The 19,992-nt window shown below is 43.6% G+C and overlaps 1 protein-coding gene across 1 annotated transcript; it reads right to left on the bottom strand.

The window, feature by feature from the left end:
- Positions 1–1,116: 1,116 nt before the first annotated feature.
- TM4SF4 (transmembrane 4 L six family member 4) lies at positions 1,117–14,956 on the bottom strand. Its single transcript, XM_090054405.1, has 5 exons — positions 14,554–14,956; positions 14,180–14,269; positions 6,715–6,848; positions 2,510–2,699; positions 1,117–1,828 (listed from the first exon to the last, which is right to left on the bottom strand). The coding sequence occupies exons 1-5, from the start codon at positions 14,725–14,727 to the stop codon at positions 1,811–1,813; spliced, it is 606 nt and encodes a 201-aa protein (XP_089910531.1). The 5' UTR covers positions 14,728–14,956; the 3' UTR covers positions 1,117–1,810.
- Positions 14,957–19,992: the final 5,036 nt, after the last annotated feature.

The raw sequence follows: 19,992 nt of genomic DNA, 5'->3' as shown, positions 1-19,992 counted from the left end.
AGATGGCATAGAGTGCACCTGCAGCAAGTTAGCAGATGACACTAAGCTGGGGGAGTAGTAGATACACTGGAGGGCAGGGCTAAGATTCAGAGTGACTTAGACAAATTGGAGGATTGGGCCAAAAGAAATCTCATGAGGTTCAACAAGGACAAGTGCAAAGTCCTACATTTAGGACACAACAGTCCCATGCTTTAGTAGAAGCTGGGGACCAATTGGCTAAGCGGCAACGCTGCAGAAATGGACCTAGGGACTGCAGTAGACAATAAACTGAATATAAGCCAACAGCATGCCCTTGTTTTGAAGAAGGCTTCTGCCAGCAGATTGAAGGAAATTCTTCTTCCCCTCTGTCCAGCACTGGTGAGGCTACACCTAGAGTATTGTGTCCAATTTTGGGACCCCCACTGCAGAAAGGATGTGGATAAGTTGGAGAGAGTCCAGTGGTGGACAACAAAGATGATTTGGGTAGGGGCTTAGGCATATGACTGATGAGAAGACACTGAGGGAATTGGAGAGGAGAAGACTAAGGAGGAATTTAATAGCAGCCTTCAACTACCCGAAGGGTGGCTCCAAAGAGGATGGTGCCAAACTGTTCTTAGTGATGGTAGATTACAGTACAAGGAGCAATGGTCTCAAATTGCAGCAAGGGAAGTTTAGGTTGAATATTAGAAAAAAAACTCTCTCACAAGGAAAGTAGTAAGCACTGGAACAGGTTACCTAGAGAGGTTGTAGAATCTCCATCTTTGGAGATTTTTAAGACCTGGCTAGACAAAGCCTTGGGTGGGATGTTCTAGTTGGGGATGGTCCTGGTTTGATAAGAGGTTGAAGCAGATGGCCTCCTGAGGTCCCTTCCAACCCTAATTTTCTATGATTCTTTGATCCTTCTACACGACCCTGGCAAAGTCAGGTCAATGGTCTGGGCACCTTAATATATGGAGACAGATACTCTCTCTGGGTTGAGTTTGTTACTATCTTTGTAACTAACCAGTTTTGCCTTCAGCAATTAGAACAAAATGCCAAGGACAATTCTCCACACTAAGCAGAAAGACTCCAGACCATGGTATCTGACCCATTTAATTGACAGCAACTATGGAAAAACAGATAGTGGCACATCTGAATCAATGGTGGGATAATGATAATGTGTGGTCCTTTACTTCCTGACATGAACTGGGTTCTATGCTGTCTTGCTTATCACTTTTTCCCCTGTACAAGGGAAGGATAAGGCCATGTGTCCATCAGTCAGCAAAAAAGGAACCTTTTATTAGGTTCACAAGGATTATCCATAATACACAGTCTTTTTACAAGAGCACTTTAATGATCTTGGGTTGGAGCACAACAGTCTTCACTTTTGTTGTACAAACAAAATGAAATAAATCTTTCTCATAGACTTCAGGAGAAAATTACACACTTGTGGCATTTTAATTTCATGAGCACCAAAACGGATCAGAGGCAATTAAATAATGGATGAACATGCATGAACAGCATTGATCAATCCCCAGTCAAAGAACTCAGTCATAAGGGGGAATGATTGTCCAATCTCCAGGCGCTCTTTTTAAATGGGAGCTGCTTTAGAAAAATAAATATAAGTGTAAAAGCTGAACAGCTGTATCTTTCATTTTGTAATGTGGGATTGTAGTGGGATGGAAGGAGACATCAGGGCTTCATAGCAATAATGAGGAAATGCCCTTCATTCTAGACCTTCACAGTCAGGGAGCATAGAGAAGGAACGTCACACCTGGTTAATGCATTTAAGAAGTACTTGCAAGGGGAGTTTCCTCCTCATACGCAGGGATTTCTGCAACTCTCGTATATTTTAAACAGGTCCATCTCCCTGGAAAAATAAAAATATAAAGATAATTATATTTTCTGATAGCCCTGTGGTTTTTAATGGATTTTAGTACTGTTTGACAAGGCTTGTGGGAAGCTGTCAGAATGCTTTGCTTCAGTATTCCTAACCTCTCAGACACTCAGATTACACTTCAGCAAGTGCAGTTATTTTGGTTTTTTAAATCAGTTATTCCAGACCAAACAATCCTAGAGCTGACTTTTAGGTTGCTCTACACTGCAGCAGCTTGTAAAGTCCCTCTTGAAGCCATTATGCTGGTAATTATCACCAGAGCACAAAGGGCTTTGTCTCTCTCTCTTACTGGTTCCCACCATGCTATTGACATGCCCTGTATATCATGAAGACTGAGAGAAGGGTGGGAACATGGAGTTGGCTTCAGTTCTGTGTCATTTAGCTATGATCCTGTGGCTAAGGAAACCCTTTTATGCTGACTTTGGGCAGCTTTAAATCCCTTCTGTACCACTGCAGCACTGCACAAGGGACTTTGCTAAGGCTAAGGGTCTGGCCAGTAACTGTGATGTATTCTACAGTGTGTCCCTAAAAAAATCCCTCAATCCTTCTCCATAATTCACTTGGGCTTTTTTTTTTTCAATTTCCTGTTACATTTGTTTGAGGGGACATCTAGTATTGCAGGTAGTGACATAAAGAAAATACCCATTTGCTTACCCCACAGCATCCACAACATTTGCAATCCCCACAGAGCGTTCCAAAGAGGCCATTAACAACCTGAATGGCACAAAGCACTGCTTGAATTCCACTCATCACCAGCAGTAAAGAGAAGAGGGTCAAATTCCAAGGAACTATGTCCACAGGTGACTGACACTGATTCCAGAGTGAATTGTCACTTAAATAATTCCTGAGTAAAAAAGAAAAATAATCTAGGAGACAATACTAGTAATGCACAAACTATGGTGCTAGTGCAGCTAACAAATTTGTTGCAATTGTAATGTGAACTAATTCAAGTCCCTCTATTCATATTACTGTAATTTAATTTCCATATCACTTTTAATGGTATTGTATTTACATTTGTTTGCCCCATGTAGAATGTATTTTGAAGTTAATTAATTGCATTTATAAACAGTAATCTGACTGTGGCAGGAGAAAACAGCAATCAGATTTGTTGGATGTGGGTTTGTAATACAATTTAGATACTACATAATAGTTTGTGAGGAAGGAAATATGAAAAAAATCAATGTCATTTGATGCTCACCTGAACTAGCATCAATCTTTCTTTGAAAGTCAAATGCCTTTTTAATAGGTAAATAGGCAGACAAGGTTCTTTGGGCTAATGGGATATAGTTTCATAGCTTCTAGGGTCGGAAGGGACCTGAGTAGATCATCTAGTCTGACCCCCCACCATGGCAGGAAATAATACTGGGGTCAAACGACCCCAGCAAGATGTTCATCCAACCTCCTCTTAAAAACCCCCAGGGTAGGAGCCTGCACCACTTCTCTTGGAAGTTGGTTCCAGATCCTAGCCGCCCTGACCATGAAGTAGCACTTCCTGATATCTAGTCTAAACCTGCCCTCTGCCAGCTTGTGACCGTTATTCCTGGTCATTCCTGGCAGTGCACGGGGGAACAGTGACTCCCCCAATGCCTGCTGATCCCCCCTGACTAGTTTATAACAGGCCACTAGATCCCCCCTCAGCCTTCTCTTTTGGAGGCTGAGCAGGTTCAGGTCCCGTAGCCTCTCCTCATAGGGCCTGCCCTGCTGTCCCCTGATCATACGAGTGGCCCTCCTCTGGACCCTCTCCATGCTGTCCACATCCCTCTTGAAGTGCGGCACCCAGAGCTGGACTCAGTACTCCAGCTGTGGCCTGACCAGTACTGCATAGAGGGGGAGGATCACCTCTCTGGACCTGCTTGAGATGCATCTGTGGATGCATGACAAGGTACGGTTGGCCTTCCTGACTGCATCCCCACACTGCCAGCCCATGTTCATCTTGGAGTCAATGATGACCCCAAGATCCTTTTCCGCCTCCGTGATGACAAGAGGGGAGTTCCCCAGCCTGTAGGTATGGTGCCGGTTGTTCCTCCCCAGGTGCATCACCTTGCACTTGTCTGTGTTGAATCCCATCCTATTCACATCCACCCACCCCTGTAACCTGTCTAGGTCTGATTGTGCTTCCTTCTAGTGTGCCCACATCCCCGCACATCTTGGTGTCATCAGCAAATTTGAGCAGGGTGCTTTTTACCCCCTCATCCAAATCACTGATGAAGATGTTGAACAGTGCGGGCCCGAGGACCGAGCCCTGCAGAACCCCACTGCCCACGTCCTTCCAAGTTGAGAAGGACCCATCCACTACCACCCTCTGGGTGCGGCCCTCCAGCCAGCTGGCAACCCAATTGACTGTGATGGCATCGACACCACAGTCCCCCAGTTTCTTAATGAGAATGGGGTGAGAGAATGCCTTCCGGAAGTCCAGGAAGACTATGTCCATTGCTACCCCTGCATCTAATGATCTGGTAATCTGATCGTAGAAGGCCATCAGGTTGGTCTGACAGGACCTGCCACTGATGAACCCGTGTTAGTTGCCCCTAAGCATGATCTCCCCTGCTGGCCCCTCATAGATATGTGCCAGAATAATTTTCTCAAACAGCTTGCCTAGGATCGAGGTAAGACTAACCGGCCTATAGTTTCCTGGGTCCTCCTTCCTCCCGTTTTTGAAGATGGGAACCACGTTGGCCCTCTTCCAGTCCTCTGGGACCACACCAAAGCACCACGAGTGCTCATAAAGCCATGCCAGGGGTCCTGCAATGACCTCAGCCAATTCCTTTAGGACTCTAGGGTGGAGATCGTCCGGGCCAGCTGACTTGAACACGTCCAGCCCCTCCAGAAGCTCCCTAACTAGTTCCTCGCTAACCTTTGGCCCAGGTGTGCCTCCCCTAGGGCCCGAGGGGGCCCAACAGGGAGGTGGCTGTTCTGGTCCCTACTTAGGAAGATGGAGGCAAAGAAATCGTTAAACATGTTAGTTTTGTCGTCTGGTGTGACGACCAAATTTCTCAACGCGTCCTGCAAGGGCCCCACATTACCCGGGACCTTCTTCTTGCCCCCCATGTATTTAAAAAAGGACTTCTTATTGTCCTTAATCTGAGAAGCTAGTCCTAATTCCATCTCTGCCTTGGCCTTCCTAACTGCCGCCCTACATCCCTGAGCAACTGCAGAATAGTCATCCTAATAAAATATATCTTTTATTAGGCCAACTAAATAGTTGGAAAATTTGCTTTTTGCGAGCTTTTGGGTACACACACCCTTTGTCAAGTAGAGGGAGTGTTTGCAGTTGTTTTGTGCTCTCCTGGATGGTATAGAAGCCAGTATGCAAGAAAGCAGGCCAGTGAGAATGTAAATGGTTGGCAGTGAGGGTCAGAGGGGGTGATAGACAGGTGGAGGTGGGGAGCAAAAAGGGGGAATGCTGACCTGGTTATAGAATGTAGCTGGTAAATTGTAGATAGGTTACCTGAGGTTATCAGATGGCACACAGGTTATAATGTGCCATAAATCCAACGTTTATATTTAGTCCATGATTTTTTGTATCCAGTAGATTGATGAAGTTGTAAATACATTAATAGGTAAATACATTAGGATTTCTATTCTGTAGTTGTACAGAGCACCCCTGACATCTAGTGGTAAATTAAATGCATCCGCCATGGATAAACTGCTTTTGGAACACAGGAAACTAAATTCCTCCTTTGTATAATCCCATTGTTCTCATTTGATCACTAATAAATGTTTGTATATACATAGATTTCAATGCTTTATCCTCTGATCTTGGATTAGGGCACGGCAGTTTAATTGATTTGAGCATACAAAATGTTAATTTGACTTCTTTGGGAGTTTCAAACATGGAAACAGTGATATATTTCATATTTAAACATTTTCCTTCATTCTTATTTTCTGATATAACACCTATAACAAGAGAAAGAAATGCCACCGTAAAATGCTGTGATAAAAGGTAATGAATGTTGCTAACAAAAAACAAACACTGCCAAGCTACCCCTATTACAGCTTATGCTGAAACTCGGACAAGGTATTACACCATCGTATTTTAAAATCCTGCCCAAAGATAAAATGTAATATAGTAACAGTGGAATAATAGGTCTAATCCTCATGCTTTTGCCATATTAAGTCCTTTTCATCAGCTAATTGAAAAGCGACTTCAAAAAGTATTTCCTGTAGATATTTTTGATGTTCCGTGAACTGTAGTCATAATCCCAGGAGGCACATTTATGATCATGTAGTGCAATGCAGGTCATACATTCCTTCATCTTGACTGACAACATGCAGTTGAAGTAGAGCACATGTTTTATAAAGACCTCCACACTTGGTTTAGAGACCCCAAGTGATGGAGAATTTTTCACATCCCTTGATCATCTCTTCCAGTGGTTAATAGCTCTTAATTTACTGACTTTATTTTTGAGCCACTGGATCCTCTGGGAATCCAGGGATATGATCTCCCTATCTAAATTCTATTCAAGTAATAAATATACAGGTTTCTTTCTGTGACATCACAACTTTCAGCTGCATAGTGTGGAAAACAGACAGCTTCCTGCAACTTCCACAACTAAAATTGAAGACAGATCAGATCAAAACAAATCTAAGACAGTTATGAGTTTCTATTTATTAGGTTCTTTGATGCCTTGCAGTTTCAGACAAATCAGGCATTGAGAATCTAGGATAACACCCTAGAATGTTGTGCAATGTGGCTTTCTCTGCTACGCAATGCTTCTTCCAGCAGGCAACTGCCTTTCTGTGGTGGTACAATGCAATTTCCACTTTTAATTCCCAGGACAGAAGCAATGCCACAAATTTCAGTGACTATATTGCAGCTTGTCTGAGTAGCCCTTGGGTGATCCCATGCAATATCTTACCCATTCAGAAACGGATATGTCCAGGTGTTATTCGTGTTACATTTAGGTCCCTTATTCAAAGCAAATGCTGACAAAACAAAGCAGTAACCAGCTCCCACAAGTCCTACTGCAGCAAATATTATAGAAGAAAACATCTGATAGAGAAAGAAACATATGACAAAGTTATTTTTCTATAACTGCAGTCTAACATATATTGCATGTCTGCTGGCCTTCCCCTTTTCTCTTAAACACAGTCCCATCTTGTCTCCCCTCCCCTCCTTCCTTTGTCAGTAGTTCCATGGAGATACTACAGTGAACATCTTGATATTGCAGGAAGTGGTAATATTTTGACTCAGTAGAGGGCACTATTCCCTCTACAACAGGGAGCCTCAACCATTTGGCCCCACAGTCCAGATGTGTGACACAAAGACAGCCTGTGGGCCAAACTGGGCTCTGGGGCCCAGCACTGCCTTCCCTGCCCCACACACCAGGATTGGACCCTGGGAACCTGGTGACACCCCATCCTGTCCCCCCCCACTGAGATTGGGTCCTGGGGGCCTGGTGCTGTCCCCTGCACCCCCACCCCTCCATGTGCTAGGACTGGATCCCAGGGACACTGTGCTGCCCCTCCCGCACACTAGGATTGGGTCCCGGGGCCCATCACCTCCCCTACCTGGCCCCCCCAAACAGGGCTTGAGCCCTGAAGCCCTATGCTGCCCTTGTCCAGCTTTGTGCGCTGGGACTGGGCACCCCATCCAGCATGCAGGATGTGGGGCTCTCTGTGGGTCTGGAATTTTGGCAGCAGGGGTGCTCAATTTAACCCACTGCTAAATTTCATGACCCACAGGCCAGATGAACCAGATGACACAGGCCCATACAGCGGTTGAGATGATACAGGGGTTGAGGACTGTCCCTATGTAGTGTTCAGACATTCCTATGTCACTGAAATACCCATTTTTCAGAAATGATCATAACCAAACCTCATTATCGTGGTAATTAAAGAACCCATGACACATTTCACAAAGCAGAATTGTCAATTTTGGTGTCTTGATCAAATATTGGCCTGATTTTGGTCCTAAATTTGTCCTTCAGTTTCAAATAGATTACAGTATTTTTCACTTCCTATTTCAGGAACTGAATCTGGTGCCCAAGAAGGCCCCTTCAATCCCTAGGGGTGTGTACAGAAGTGTTCTGTGCATGTTTTACACGGAGTGTCTACATGTGAGACTACGTTGCTGTAGCAATGCGCTAAGGTGAACATCTGCAGGCGTCTACACATGATCAGCAGCTATTGACGCACTTCCCTGATATAGTGCACCACTATGGCAAAGTAACTCCTAAATATAACCATGCACCATGCATATAGTGCAGTACAGGCTGTAACTGTGCTATGATTTAGTACTTCCAAAAGGTACTAAAGGAAACACTAAATTACGCCACAGTAACGACATCACCATAGCGACACACCTACAGTACTGTAATTTAGAACTCTAAAGTTACAGCACTCTTAAACATGACACAAGTGTAGTGTTTGGGGAGGGGGAGTTGCAGGCAAGGAGGCAGGGGGCACTCTGCAGTTGCCTGGGGCTACCCCACTGGTCAGAAATTTGACCAGTGTACCAAAGTTATTTAAATCACTGTAGGTTGCTACAGTGCTGTAAAATACAGCACTTCAAATGTAATACCTCATTTAACAAGGGTTAATTTAAAAAGTGCTGTACCCATTTTTAAAGTGCTGTAAAGCCATGCTTTTCTGTTAAATCATGCCTACAAAAGGTTTTAAATGGTGAAAAAAGGAACTTCTGTACACCTATGTTCCTATGCATTTTGTCTTCATTACAACCAACAATGGGATTGGCACAAATATAAAGATGGAATTCTGGGAAGGGAAGCCAAAAGCAGAATATGAGGTTACAATGTGATGACCCTTTCAGGACCTTTTCAAATATAGTTGAGGTATATAGGTGGGAATGTACACTGAAGCTTGTATTTCTATATTATAATTGGGCAGGGGATAAAAGAATGCTTTCGTTTTCTGTTATTTTTTCATGAGTGTCAAAAAAGTCTTCATTTGCATTTTGAAAGCATTTTTTGTTTTTTTCTGTTCTGGTGTCAAATCTTGAAATAATTTCAAACAAGTATTAATTTAATAGACAATGTAATTGATTCTCAAGGATCATGTATGGACATATTCTGTCCTAATTTTCCTGTGAAGACAAACCAATTTCAATTGTGTTTCCTGGGTGGAAGTGAAGTGAAGTCCAAAGCATTATTTGGAAGATATACAAAGGTTTCCAAAGCTGATCTGATTTAAGTTAATGAGTAATTGTGGCAAAACACGGGCAACAAGCTGTTGTAGGATAAAATGTACCATTTGGTTAATTCACCATGTGTTTGGCCACCAACAGAAGTTTCAAGTGCCCCTAGTGCCTTGAAAGTGCTCCAGACACAGGATGCAGACATTTGCACCCAAAGAAACACTTTAAAATGACTCTCAAAAAAAAGAGGAACCTATTTTTTCATAGATTCATAGACGTTAGGGCTGGAAGGGACCTCGGAAGATCATTGAGTCCAGCCTCCTGCCCCAGGGGCAGGAAGTCAGCAGGGGTCATAGGATCCCAGCAAGATAAACATCCAAATGTCTCTTGAAGGTGTTCAAAGTGGGTGCTTGAACCACCTCTGGCAGCAGTCTATTCCAGACCTTGGGGGCTTGGACTGTAAAGAAGTTCTTCCTTATGTCCAGCCCGAAATGATACCAAAGGAGTTTGTGACTGTTTGATCTTGTCATCCCTTGGGGTGCTCTGGTGAACAGACGTTCCCCCAGATCCTGGTGAGCACCCCGATAGACTTATAGGTGGCCACCAGATCATCCCTGAGCCTGCACTTTTCCAGGCTGAAGAGTCCCATGGCTCTCAGCCTCTCATCATAAGGTCTGTTTTCCTGACCTCTGGTTATGCCTGTGGCTCTCCTCTGCACTCTCTCAAGCTTCTCCACCTCCTTTTTGAATTGCAGACCCCAAAACTGCACGCAGTACTCCAGCTGTGGCCTCACCAAAGCTGAGTACAACGGGAGTATGATGTCCTGGGATTTGCTTGAGAAGCATCTATGGATGCAAACCAGCACTTAGCTCGCTCTACTAGCAGCTGCATCACATTGAAGGCTCATGCTCATCTTGTGGTCAGTCATGACCCCCAAGTCCTTTTCCTCCGTAGTGCTAGCCAGCATAGCACTGCCAAGCCTATAAGCATGCTGCAGGTTTTCCTCCCAAGGTGGAGAACCTTGCATTTTTCGGTGTTAAACACTATTAGGTTCTCATCTGCCCATTTCCTGAGCCTGTCAAGGTCAGCCTGGATTGCCCTCCTGTCCTCAGGTGTGGACGCTTTACCCCAGAGTTTGGTATCGTCGGCGAACCTGGCCACTCCGCTTCTGATACCAATGTCCACATCATTAATGAAGATGTTGAATAGTGTTCGCTCAAGGACAGAGCCTTGAGAGACCCCACTAGTCATAGGGCACCATGACGATTGACTTCTGTTGACCACACCACCCTCTGGGTCCGACCATGGAACCAATTCCCCAGCCAGTGGATTTTGGTGAAGTCAAGGCTGCAGTTGGCCAGTTTTTTCAAGAGGTGATCATAGGATACCAGACTGAAGGCTTTTTTAAAGTCAAGATATACGACTTCAATCACTTCTCCCTTGTCCAGGTGATAGATCACCTGGTCATGAAAGGAGATAAGATTGGTCAAGCAAGACCTACCTTCAACAAACCCATACTGGCTATCCCTCAGGATGCTGCCATCAGCCAGTCTGTTAAGAATGGCCTCTTTCATAATCTTTTCTATGTGTTTCAGTACTTCACCTTGCAGAGGAGCATGGTAGGTTACTTTTGGTCTTTTAGCTTTCCACAATGCTCCACTCCTCACCCCCACCACAGGAGGGGAAGTAGACAGCCAATGAATGCCCTCCTGTGTGCTGAGCTGTCCTTAGGAATCTTTGGAGACCAGAGGCTAAGAGGCATGAAGTTTCCTTCACTCCACCGCCCTTGCTGGAGGGAACTGTTGCTGCAGGCTTTTGCAGATACTCTCTCAGGGTTTGTGGCCTAAGTGTGAGGGCTGCATATCTTCAAAGTCCTGAAACACTCTGAACCTGAGGAGGGTTTGGAGCATTTCAAATATATTTGTGCTTATCTTTACTTCAGTGATTTTCAACCAGGGTGTCATGGCACCCTGGGGTTCTTTGAGATCCATTCAAGCATACCATGGGGTGCCACGCAATGTTAGCACTGTGATGTATGCAACAAGACTCACAACATAAACCCAGAAATTTCAAATAACAACTCGTAGTGTTAAAAACATCCTCATCTGTTGTGGTCTTTTTGGGCTCCTATAGATGCTGCTCCAATGCACTGTAGTTACAGCATGTTAGAGAGGACTTGATTAATTGCTTGACCAATCTCATTTCCTTTTATGACCCGGTGACTTGTCACCTGGACAAGGGGAAAGAGATCGATGTCGTATATCTTGACTTTAAAAAAGCCTTCCATCTGGTATCCCACGATCACCTCTTGGCTAAACTGGCTAACTGTGGCTTTGACGTCACCATGATCTGCTGGCTGGGTAACTGGCTCCGCAGCAGGACCCAGAGGGTGGCGGTCATCAGGAGCCAATTGTCTTGGTGTGCAGTCACCAGTGGGGTCCCTCAAGGCTCTGTTCCTAGGGCCTATACTGTTTAACATCTTCATCAATGATGTGGACATTGGTGTCAGAAGCAGACTGGCCAAGTTCGCCGACGACACCAAACTCTGGGGTAAAGCGTCCACACCTGAGGACAGGAGGGAGATCCAGGCAGATCTGGACAGACTCATGAAATGGGAGGACGAGAACCTGATGGTGTTCAATGCTGAAAAATGCAAGGTTCTCCACCTTGGGAGGAAAAACCTGCACCATGCTTATAGGCTCGGTAGTGCTACGCTGGTTAGCACTACAGATGAAAGGGACGTTGGGGTCATGGTTGACCACAAGATGAACATGAGCCTTCAGTGTGATGCTGCGGCTAGTAAAGCAAGCAAAACGGTAGCTTGCATCCATAGATGCTTCTCAAGCAAATCCCCGGACGACATTCTCCCGCTGTACTCGGCCTTGGTGAGGCTGCAGCTGGAGTACTGCGTCCAGTTTTGGGCTCCACAATTCAAAAAGGATGTGGAGAAGCTTGAGAGAGTGCAGAGGAGAGCCATGCACATGATCAGAGGTCAGGAAAAGAGACCTTATGATGAGAGGCTGAGAGCAACAGGGCTATTCAGCCTGGAAAAGCGCAGGCTCAGGGGTGATCTGGTGGCCACCTATAAGTTTATCAGGGGTGCTCATCAGGATCTGGGGGAACGGCTGTTCACCAGAGTGCCCCAAGGGATGACAAGATTGAACGGTCACAAACTCCACTGTGACAGGTTCAGGCTGGACATAAGAAAGAACTTCACTGTCTGAGCCCCCCAAGGTTTGGAACAGACTGCCACCAGAGGCGGTTCAAGCACCCACTTTGAACACCTTCAAAACACATTTGGATGTTTATCTTGCTGGGATCCTGTGATCCCTCCTGACTTCCTGCCCCTGGTGCAGGGGGCTGGACTCGATAATCCTCCAGGGTTCCTTCCAGCCCAAATGTCTATGAAATCTATGTAACTGAGTCTGCTAGAGCATGATAATTAGCATGCTCCAGCAGCCTTTACTTTTTGTGTATTAACAACCCCATGCTTTAAAATGGTGGCAGGGACATTTTAACTAAAGCTCGTTTGATGAGCTTGTTTGATGAGCTTTAGTTAATGAGCTCCTGCCACCATTTTGAACTGCAGGGATGCTGATACATGAGACGCTGCAGGTGCTTTAATTAAGGTGGATCTCCGAGCTTCTCTAATTAAAACATCTCCCACCCCCACTTCCAGAGCCCATATAAAAATGCCCTCTGGGTTCTTTGCAACAGAAAAATTGCTCTGTTGTTTTTCTGTAGTAAAGCAAAAGGAAACTAAAACTAGCATTTCCCAAGTGCCTTGAGTCTGAGAAGGTTGAGAACCACAGCTTTTATTAAAACAAGGAGTCTAGTTCAATATTAATTTTGAGCCTGTGCAGGGATCCACTAGTGGGGCTCTCCACACATGTGCAAAGTCCCCAGCATGGTAAATCAATAGAGAACTATGCCAATGGCTCCTGAGACAGGCTGAAAACATAAGAGAATACAACCAATGTTCATTACAAATACTGTAACTGCAAAGGATCTAGGATCCAGGTTAATTACATTACTGTAAATCTGGAGTAACTCTTACTTTAGTGCGTAATTCTGGATTTACACCATGCTACTGAGAGCAGAATCTAGCCCACTTCAGTTTACTGTATATGAAAAACGTATTGTTCCAGAAAAAATTCTCCATTCTCTTAGGGTTATTGTCCTAGGATAAAGTAATTCTACGCTAGCGTAGGGTTGACAGCAGAAGTCATGCCATTTCCTTCAGCTAGTTGCCTACTCGGCAGCGTAAGCTGGAAGAAGAGGCATTTGTGAAACAAGAGGGGTCATGGTGCAGCCAGGAACCACTACACCTGATCCTTTGTTGACCCCTGATGATCCAGCTTTTTGGGGAGGTGCTCAGAAGCAATAAGAAAGGTCAGCACGGGGAGCCAGCTCCGGCTCCCTGAGCCTCCCCTTGCCTCGGCAGCAGGCAGCTCCTGGCCCTGGCTCTGTGATCGCAGCTGGGGGTGGGCAATTGCTCACTGCTCCTAGCAGCTGCCTGCTGTTGAGGTGAGCTCTGATCCTGGAGCCCAAAATGGGACAATGTCCTCCTGCTCCAGCCTGTAATCATGGAGTTGGGGCTGGGAGTTACCTACTTCAGGGGCAAGGGGACATTGTCCCCATCCAAGCTTTGCGATTGGAGCCCACCCTGGCAGCAGGAAGCTCTGGGGGGAGGCGATTGTTCTTCCGCCCCTGCTCCCCTTCTGACGAGGAGCATTTTGCTCCTAGTCAGGTATCTAACCGTGCATTACTGCGCAGTAGCTACTGTGCAGTAAATCTACTACCTGTATTTAGTAGGTAGTAGAAAAGCACACAGTAGATTACTCTACTGCACAGTAGCTCTTGCTCACAATTACACAGTGACTCTTTACTGAGCAGTAGAGTAATCTACTGCTCAGTAAAGTATCTTGTGAAGACATGCCTGCTGCATCAGGGATACAGTTCTGGTAGTTCAACAGGTTACAGTGATCATGGTACAATATTGAGGAGTTTGGGAAAAAAAATCTTGGCACATCAATTCATCATTTTTCATGATAAAGGAGTTCCAGAATTTTCTGCCTCATGCAATAAACTGTATGTGCCCCGTATAGTCACACCCTATAATACCATAACTATATATAGATACATCTGATATAAATGTCATTACTAGTAGGCATTTGGCTTTCTTTTTCTTTCTTTTTTTTTTTACAATATCCTTCCATTTCACTTACCGCAAACCTTTTTCCACAGCTCTCATTACCACAGCATCCACAGCAATCATTATTCTTAAGGCCCAAAAATACCAAGGCGGGAAAGATCATCTATCAACAATAGAAAAAACAATTTTATCAGGTGGGACTATTTCAAATTATCCTTTGTTTATCACTGTATTACTTCAGGGTCCCATTTTCTTATCAGAGATTATATTATTTATTATTGAATTAAGACTTGATTTTTAAAATTGCCTATTTATTCATTCAAGTGAAAAACTAAGAGCAATTTGCAACACTTACAGTATTTTATTTGCAGTACAGGAGAATTACAGTAAACCCCAACATTTTACTTCAGCAAATAGAAGTGACACCTTGTAGATTTGCTTACTCACCAATGCACCTGATCCTATGATCCCTCCAAAGTACCAGACTTCATCTGTAATATGGTCATTACTCTCGACCACTTTTCCTCCAGGGAAAAACAGCAAAATATTAGCTAGGGTACACAGCACAGCCAGAGGGATGAGGGTGAGTCCTAGGCACTTAGCACAATCCCCAGTGCACATGCTTCCACAATAAATTTGTAGAATAAATTATAGAGAACAAAAAACTCCCACTCAGATCCTCCTTAGTATTTTAAACAGGAGTTTCTCAGCTGTTTTTACAAAATCCAGCTCTGCTTTGTGCTGAAGGGATTCAGCCTGTTGAATGTTCCGTTCACAGATGTTGCAGTCTGTCAGTAATGCACTACTCTGGTTATTTATAAGCTCTCACTCCCGTGATCTCAACTTTCTGAACCCCATAAATGAGATTAGGCTCTGCACAGCCTTTCATTTTACCATGACAACCTCTGTTAATGTTCTACCAGCATGGATGAGACATTCAGTTAGTTGGACTTTGGCTATTGGAAAATATGCTTTTCAAGTCTGGATGCCCACTTTTACAAAACATTGCCCATCCCTTCACTGAAAAATAGTTCTTAGCAGTTGTTGAAATTAGATTGTGTCATCATGAGTCACCTTGTGATGGCAATAGTCATCTGCAGTCAGGAATCTCCAGTAAATGCCTTGGGATGGTCAGCCTTACAAACATGTATTATTCTTAAATTTCTTGAGAATCAAAACTGTAAGTATTTAACAGAGTCTCTGCAGCTGATGTTCCTCAACAGCTTCCCAGTCAGTGTCCCTGAACAGTGGAGAGGGTTTAGAAAAGCTACACTGAATTTCTTCCTTTTCTTGTATTTCTGATTTCCTTTATTTTCATAATTTTCTAAAGACCAACACCACAGACAAAGCTCACATGAAAATTACTTTTAAAATCAGTGAGAGTTTCATCCTATTTTTGACTAGAACCAAACCCTTAAAACTAAAACACATCCTAGACTCCGTCCCTGCCAGAAAAATCATGACAGGTAAACTTCTGCATTCACGCTGAGCCCCATTACCTTTGCAGATCTGTCTGAAGATGCAGGCGGCAATGTCCATATTCAGAATATTTGAGGATCAGGGCCTTAATACTGACGCACTAACCCCATGTGCATGGTGGGCATCTTTCCAGTTACAGAGGAGAAATGTGTAACAGGTCCCCTTGATATCCCTGACCAGGGCATTGGACTATTCTAAGTAAAATATACCCTAGTGTGGTATATATAAAACCCAGTTTTTTCCCCCAATATCTAGTTTGTGCTGAAATAGGATACTGGGACATACTACAGAGACCCCCTCCTGAATTAGATATATGCAATAAAGCTGCTGATTTTTTCAGGTAAGTACTGGGTCTTGGGGCCAGATCCTGAACCAGATCCCAAATCTACTGAGGTAAACAAAAAGACTATCTTTGACTTCAGTGGGTTTTAGATCCATCCCTATCACTTCTGCTGCATTAATGACAATGCTACTTGGGCATAACTGAGGGCAGAATTTGGTCCTTAATATATTGATTTACCACTCCAAGAAACCTAGGACATAACACGATGCACAGTGTTTAAATAAGGTTTAGTCCATTTGCAAGACAGTGGACCAAGCCAAAGTGAGCAATGAATGTTATTCAGACAAGTGCCTCAGTTAAAAAAGTGTTATTAAACCTATGTGCTCAGTCTCAGAGCTCCTTTTTTTTTTTTTTGCATTTAGACCTTACACAGGTCAAATTTGAATCCCTTCCCACACCGAGTTTACCAAAGCACAACACTGGGAGAAAAATCAAAGTCTTAATTTGTCTTGAGTCACTCTTAGCAAGTGACAGTTCCCTTTCTGCGAAGAGATTAACACTTGACTCACCGTAGTATCTACTCCCCTGATAGAACCCATTCTAGCACACAGATTGTGTTATCTCCCACAGTGTGGCCTAGGAGATATTAGAAACTAGGCGAGCACTGAAGATTCAGTTAGGAACTCTGACTGGCAATTGGTAATTGTATGTTCCTAATATGATTACTGTTGCCTTAATTAAAACATTAATGTGTTTACATATATGACAGGAAAGAGAAGTTTCCCTCTGGAACCTTTTTCTTACTGAGAGCTTATAGAAATCCTAGAATTGTGACTAAAATAGTTACAATGACTTGAGGTAGGTGCAAAAAAATTCCATTTAGAGAAGGGACCTTAGGAATCATTATTACTGTGCTTGTGTAATATGGGAAAGATCATTCAGCTTCTTCCCTAAACAGTCTCCATGGACCACCTCCCTCACAGCATAACACAGCCATAAAGAGAGATTGTTTTGCAAGGAACAGAAAAATTGGCAAAGAAAAGCTGGACTGAGCCCCAGCGAAGTAAAACCAAAGACACCAACATATTAGTATGTTGTGATGTTGAACTTTTAATAAGACACAGATGTGTACAGGAATGAAAAGCAACAGAATAAAGAGCCAGCTGGGCTGACCACCCAATCCCTGCTCATTGCTGTGTTGAAACTTGGGAAACACAAGGTTTACTCTGCATTTGTTGAAACAATAACTGGAAATAGATAACTAAATGGAGGTAATGCACACTACCAATTTCCAGTATGAAAATCTGGATGTGAATACTATTATCATGTAGTGATATTTTGGTGTAAGCTATCAATATTTTACTGACTTAAGATATAGGGCAGTGATTCACAAGCAAGATGCTGCCTGGACTGCCTTTCAAGAGTGCTCCAGGTTGCACACAATATTAGGACTGTTAGGTGTGCAAACATGATTCACAAGATAAACTTAGAGTTTTCACATAAGAACGTCTGGTGTAAAAACATTTTGACCTGCTATGATTTTTCTGAGTTCTTTGCAATAGACGGACTCGTTCTATTATTTGTCTGTAGTCAAAAAAATGAGTGAAACTAAGAGTTGGCATTTACTGGGGGTGACTTGAGTCTAACAAAAAATATTTTTAATCTAAGAGGGGTGACTCGAGTCTAAAAAAGGTTGAGAGCCACTGATATAGGGAAACAGGGCAGTCTTATTTTGAAAAAGTGACTATATATACATTTGTAGTTTCAAATAGCAAAATAGTATCAAAATAAATAAAGATGTGTATTTGGTTTGAGTTAGCACCTAGGCAAGCCCTAGAAATGTTTGCCAGACATGACTGTCTTTGGGGGTGAGGTGAAGTCAGGAAGGGGTGCAGTGGTGTGGTCACATCCCCCTTATACTACCAAAATTTGGATACAGTCTGGCTGGTAAGGAACAATAATTTATATATACTGTACAAATAATATAAACTAGAAAAGCCAATGGAAACAATAATACATTAAACATTCTAATAAAATAAGGCATACTTGGAAGAGAGAGGATTCCTGGACACTTTTATAGTTTTTAGGATTTGCAAATGAAAACATTTCCTTGTGGTTCACATTAACTAGTAGGGCTGTGTGAAATGGCACTGTTGTATTTTGACTTGCATTTCAACAATGTTTTGTTTTGAATTTTGTTTTGATTTGAAACCGCTGTTCTGTTTCGTTGAAAGTGTCGCTGTTTTGATGATGTTTCGCCCATAGGCTATAATGGGGAAGCTCAAAACAGCCTATAATGTCGTAAATTCTGATTTGGCCTGATTTGGATGAAACTTGCAGAGATACTAGCCCCTTCTGAGGGCATGAAGCCTGACAAGTTTCAAGGAGATAGGTGCAGGGGTTTGGGGGAAACTGCACCACAAGCTGCAGACAAGCAAAACTCATGACATGGGTGACACTGCATGTTAAGGTGCAGCAGGGTGAAAGCTGCAGGCCTGCTAGCCCCTGCTGTGGCCATAAAGCCTGCCGACTTTCAAGGAGAGAGGTATAGGGGGTTCTGGGGCCCTGCACCTCTGGCTGCTGACAAGCAAAATTTGTGACATGGTTGCTTGTGGGGCTGTGTCTGTCTTGGAGCACAGGGGGGTGAAAACTGCAAGCCTGGTAGGCCCTGCTGTGGCCACGAAGCCTGCCAGCTGTCGAGATCGGTGCAGGGGGAGTCTGGGTTCTGGGGCCCTGCATCTCTAGCTGCTGACAGGCAAAACTCGTGACATGGGTGGGTGACACTGTGTGTGTTAAGGTGTGCCCTCACTCAACTGACACCAAGGCAGAAAGCAGGACAGTTCAAACAATGCTACCTCTTATGCAGTTTTTCCATGCCTCCCCCAGAGCACTGGGATTGGAAGGGACCTCAAGAAAAAATCGCAGTCACTGGCCAGCTACAGTCCTCCTCCTGCCCTTGAGAGCACTCCTTCCACCCCTCCCCCCTCCCTCTCCTTTAGTTTTTGTTTCCCTGCAGGCAAGCCCAGCTTGGGCTTCAAAACTCAAAACGTTTAAAAAATTTCAAAACGTTTTGACTTGCCTCGTTTTGTTTTGAGGCTATTTCAAAGCTCTTGGTTTTGTTTCGATTTTGCTGTTTCGAACTCAAAACAAGTCGAAACAGCATTGAAATGAAACTGCCAGCGAAATTTTGCACAGTGCTATTAAATAGTATGGTACAGATGTTTTACATCATTCTGGTGAATTAAATCTCCCATGTACCAGATATAGCTAATCAATTAGCAAAAATTGTGGTTGCTTTGCATTGTAGCATCTGATTCATCATTGCATTAGTCCAGTTGCCTGCAGAAGAAGAGAGAGGTTAATTGAATGACACATGCTTGTGCAGCATTGATTACTTTTATTCACACTAAGATAAGGAGGGTCCCTATAAAGAGATAGAGGCACGCCACCAGAAAGGAACTGTATACAAAATGAGTTGATCAGGTACAGGATGCCTGTGTCAAATTGCATTAAGTCACTAAAGGGAAAAAGTGCTAATAGAAACTGGCTTTTATTTCCATTCATCATGTTACCACATTGTATCATTTTTTATTTCTTACTACTGTTATTTACAGGTAATCATCTGCTTTCAAACCCTGACAGACCAACCAATATAAGGAAGTACAAGATGAGAAATGTGATCAAAACTGAGATAAAACTAGTAGAACATCACAGTAGAGTTTTAAGTCCCTGAACTGCCTTACACATTGATGTAAAACAAGTAATTCCATTAAAGCTAGCAGAGGAACAGTGGTGTAGAACTGGTATAAACAAAAACAGAAGCAAGCCCCAAATTATGCTGAATAGTCTGAGTTTATAGTAACAAAACAGGGTCAGCCTAGAGAAGGAAAGTCTGAGCTTAGCTATATTTGTAGCAAGTGTGATAGAGTTCAGGGGCTTTTGGCCTGCAATTTTTTAATCCTCGAAGGTGACATTTCAGATGGCATTGTCCATGCATTGTATTTTTTAAAAATCTTTTTCTCATGTCCTAGCTCAACTGGAACTGCTTTGGTGACACTGGAAAGCTGCAAAGATTGCATGGGTCCAGGAGCATTTGTTGTTTGTTTGTTTTTTTACAGGAAACA

Source organism: Crocodylus siamensis, chromosome 6 (assembly GCF_052110815.1).
Source record: "Crocodylus siamensis isolate JL-2025a chromosome 6, ASM5211081v1, whole genome shotgun sequence".
In the NCBI taxonomy this organism is placed as follows: domain Eukaryota; kingdom Metazoa; phylum Chordata; order Crocodylia; family Crocodylidae; genus Crocodylus; species Crocodylus siamensis.
The sequence above is the reverse complement of the archived record's forward strand: the minus strand, read 5'-3'. Positions and strand labels throughout refer to the sequence as shown.

What these genes read in the sequence shown, in the direction of transcription:
- TM4SF4 (XM_090054405.1), bottom strand. Translation starts at nt 14,727, where the DNA reads ATGTGCACTGGGGATTGTGCTAAGTGCCTAGGACTCACCCTCATCCCT. An exon ending in TCATAGGATCAGGTGCATTG is followed by an intron (nt 14,270 to 14,553) that starts GTGAGTAAGCAA and finishes TATTGTTGATAG; the next exon opens with ATGATCTTTCCCGCCTTGGT. An exon ending in GCTGTGGAAAAAGGTTTGCG is followed by an intron (nt 6,849 to 14,179) that starts GTAAGTGAAATG and finishes TTTCTCTATCAG; the next exon opens with ATGTTTTCTTCTATAATATT.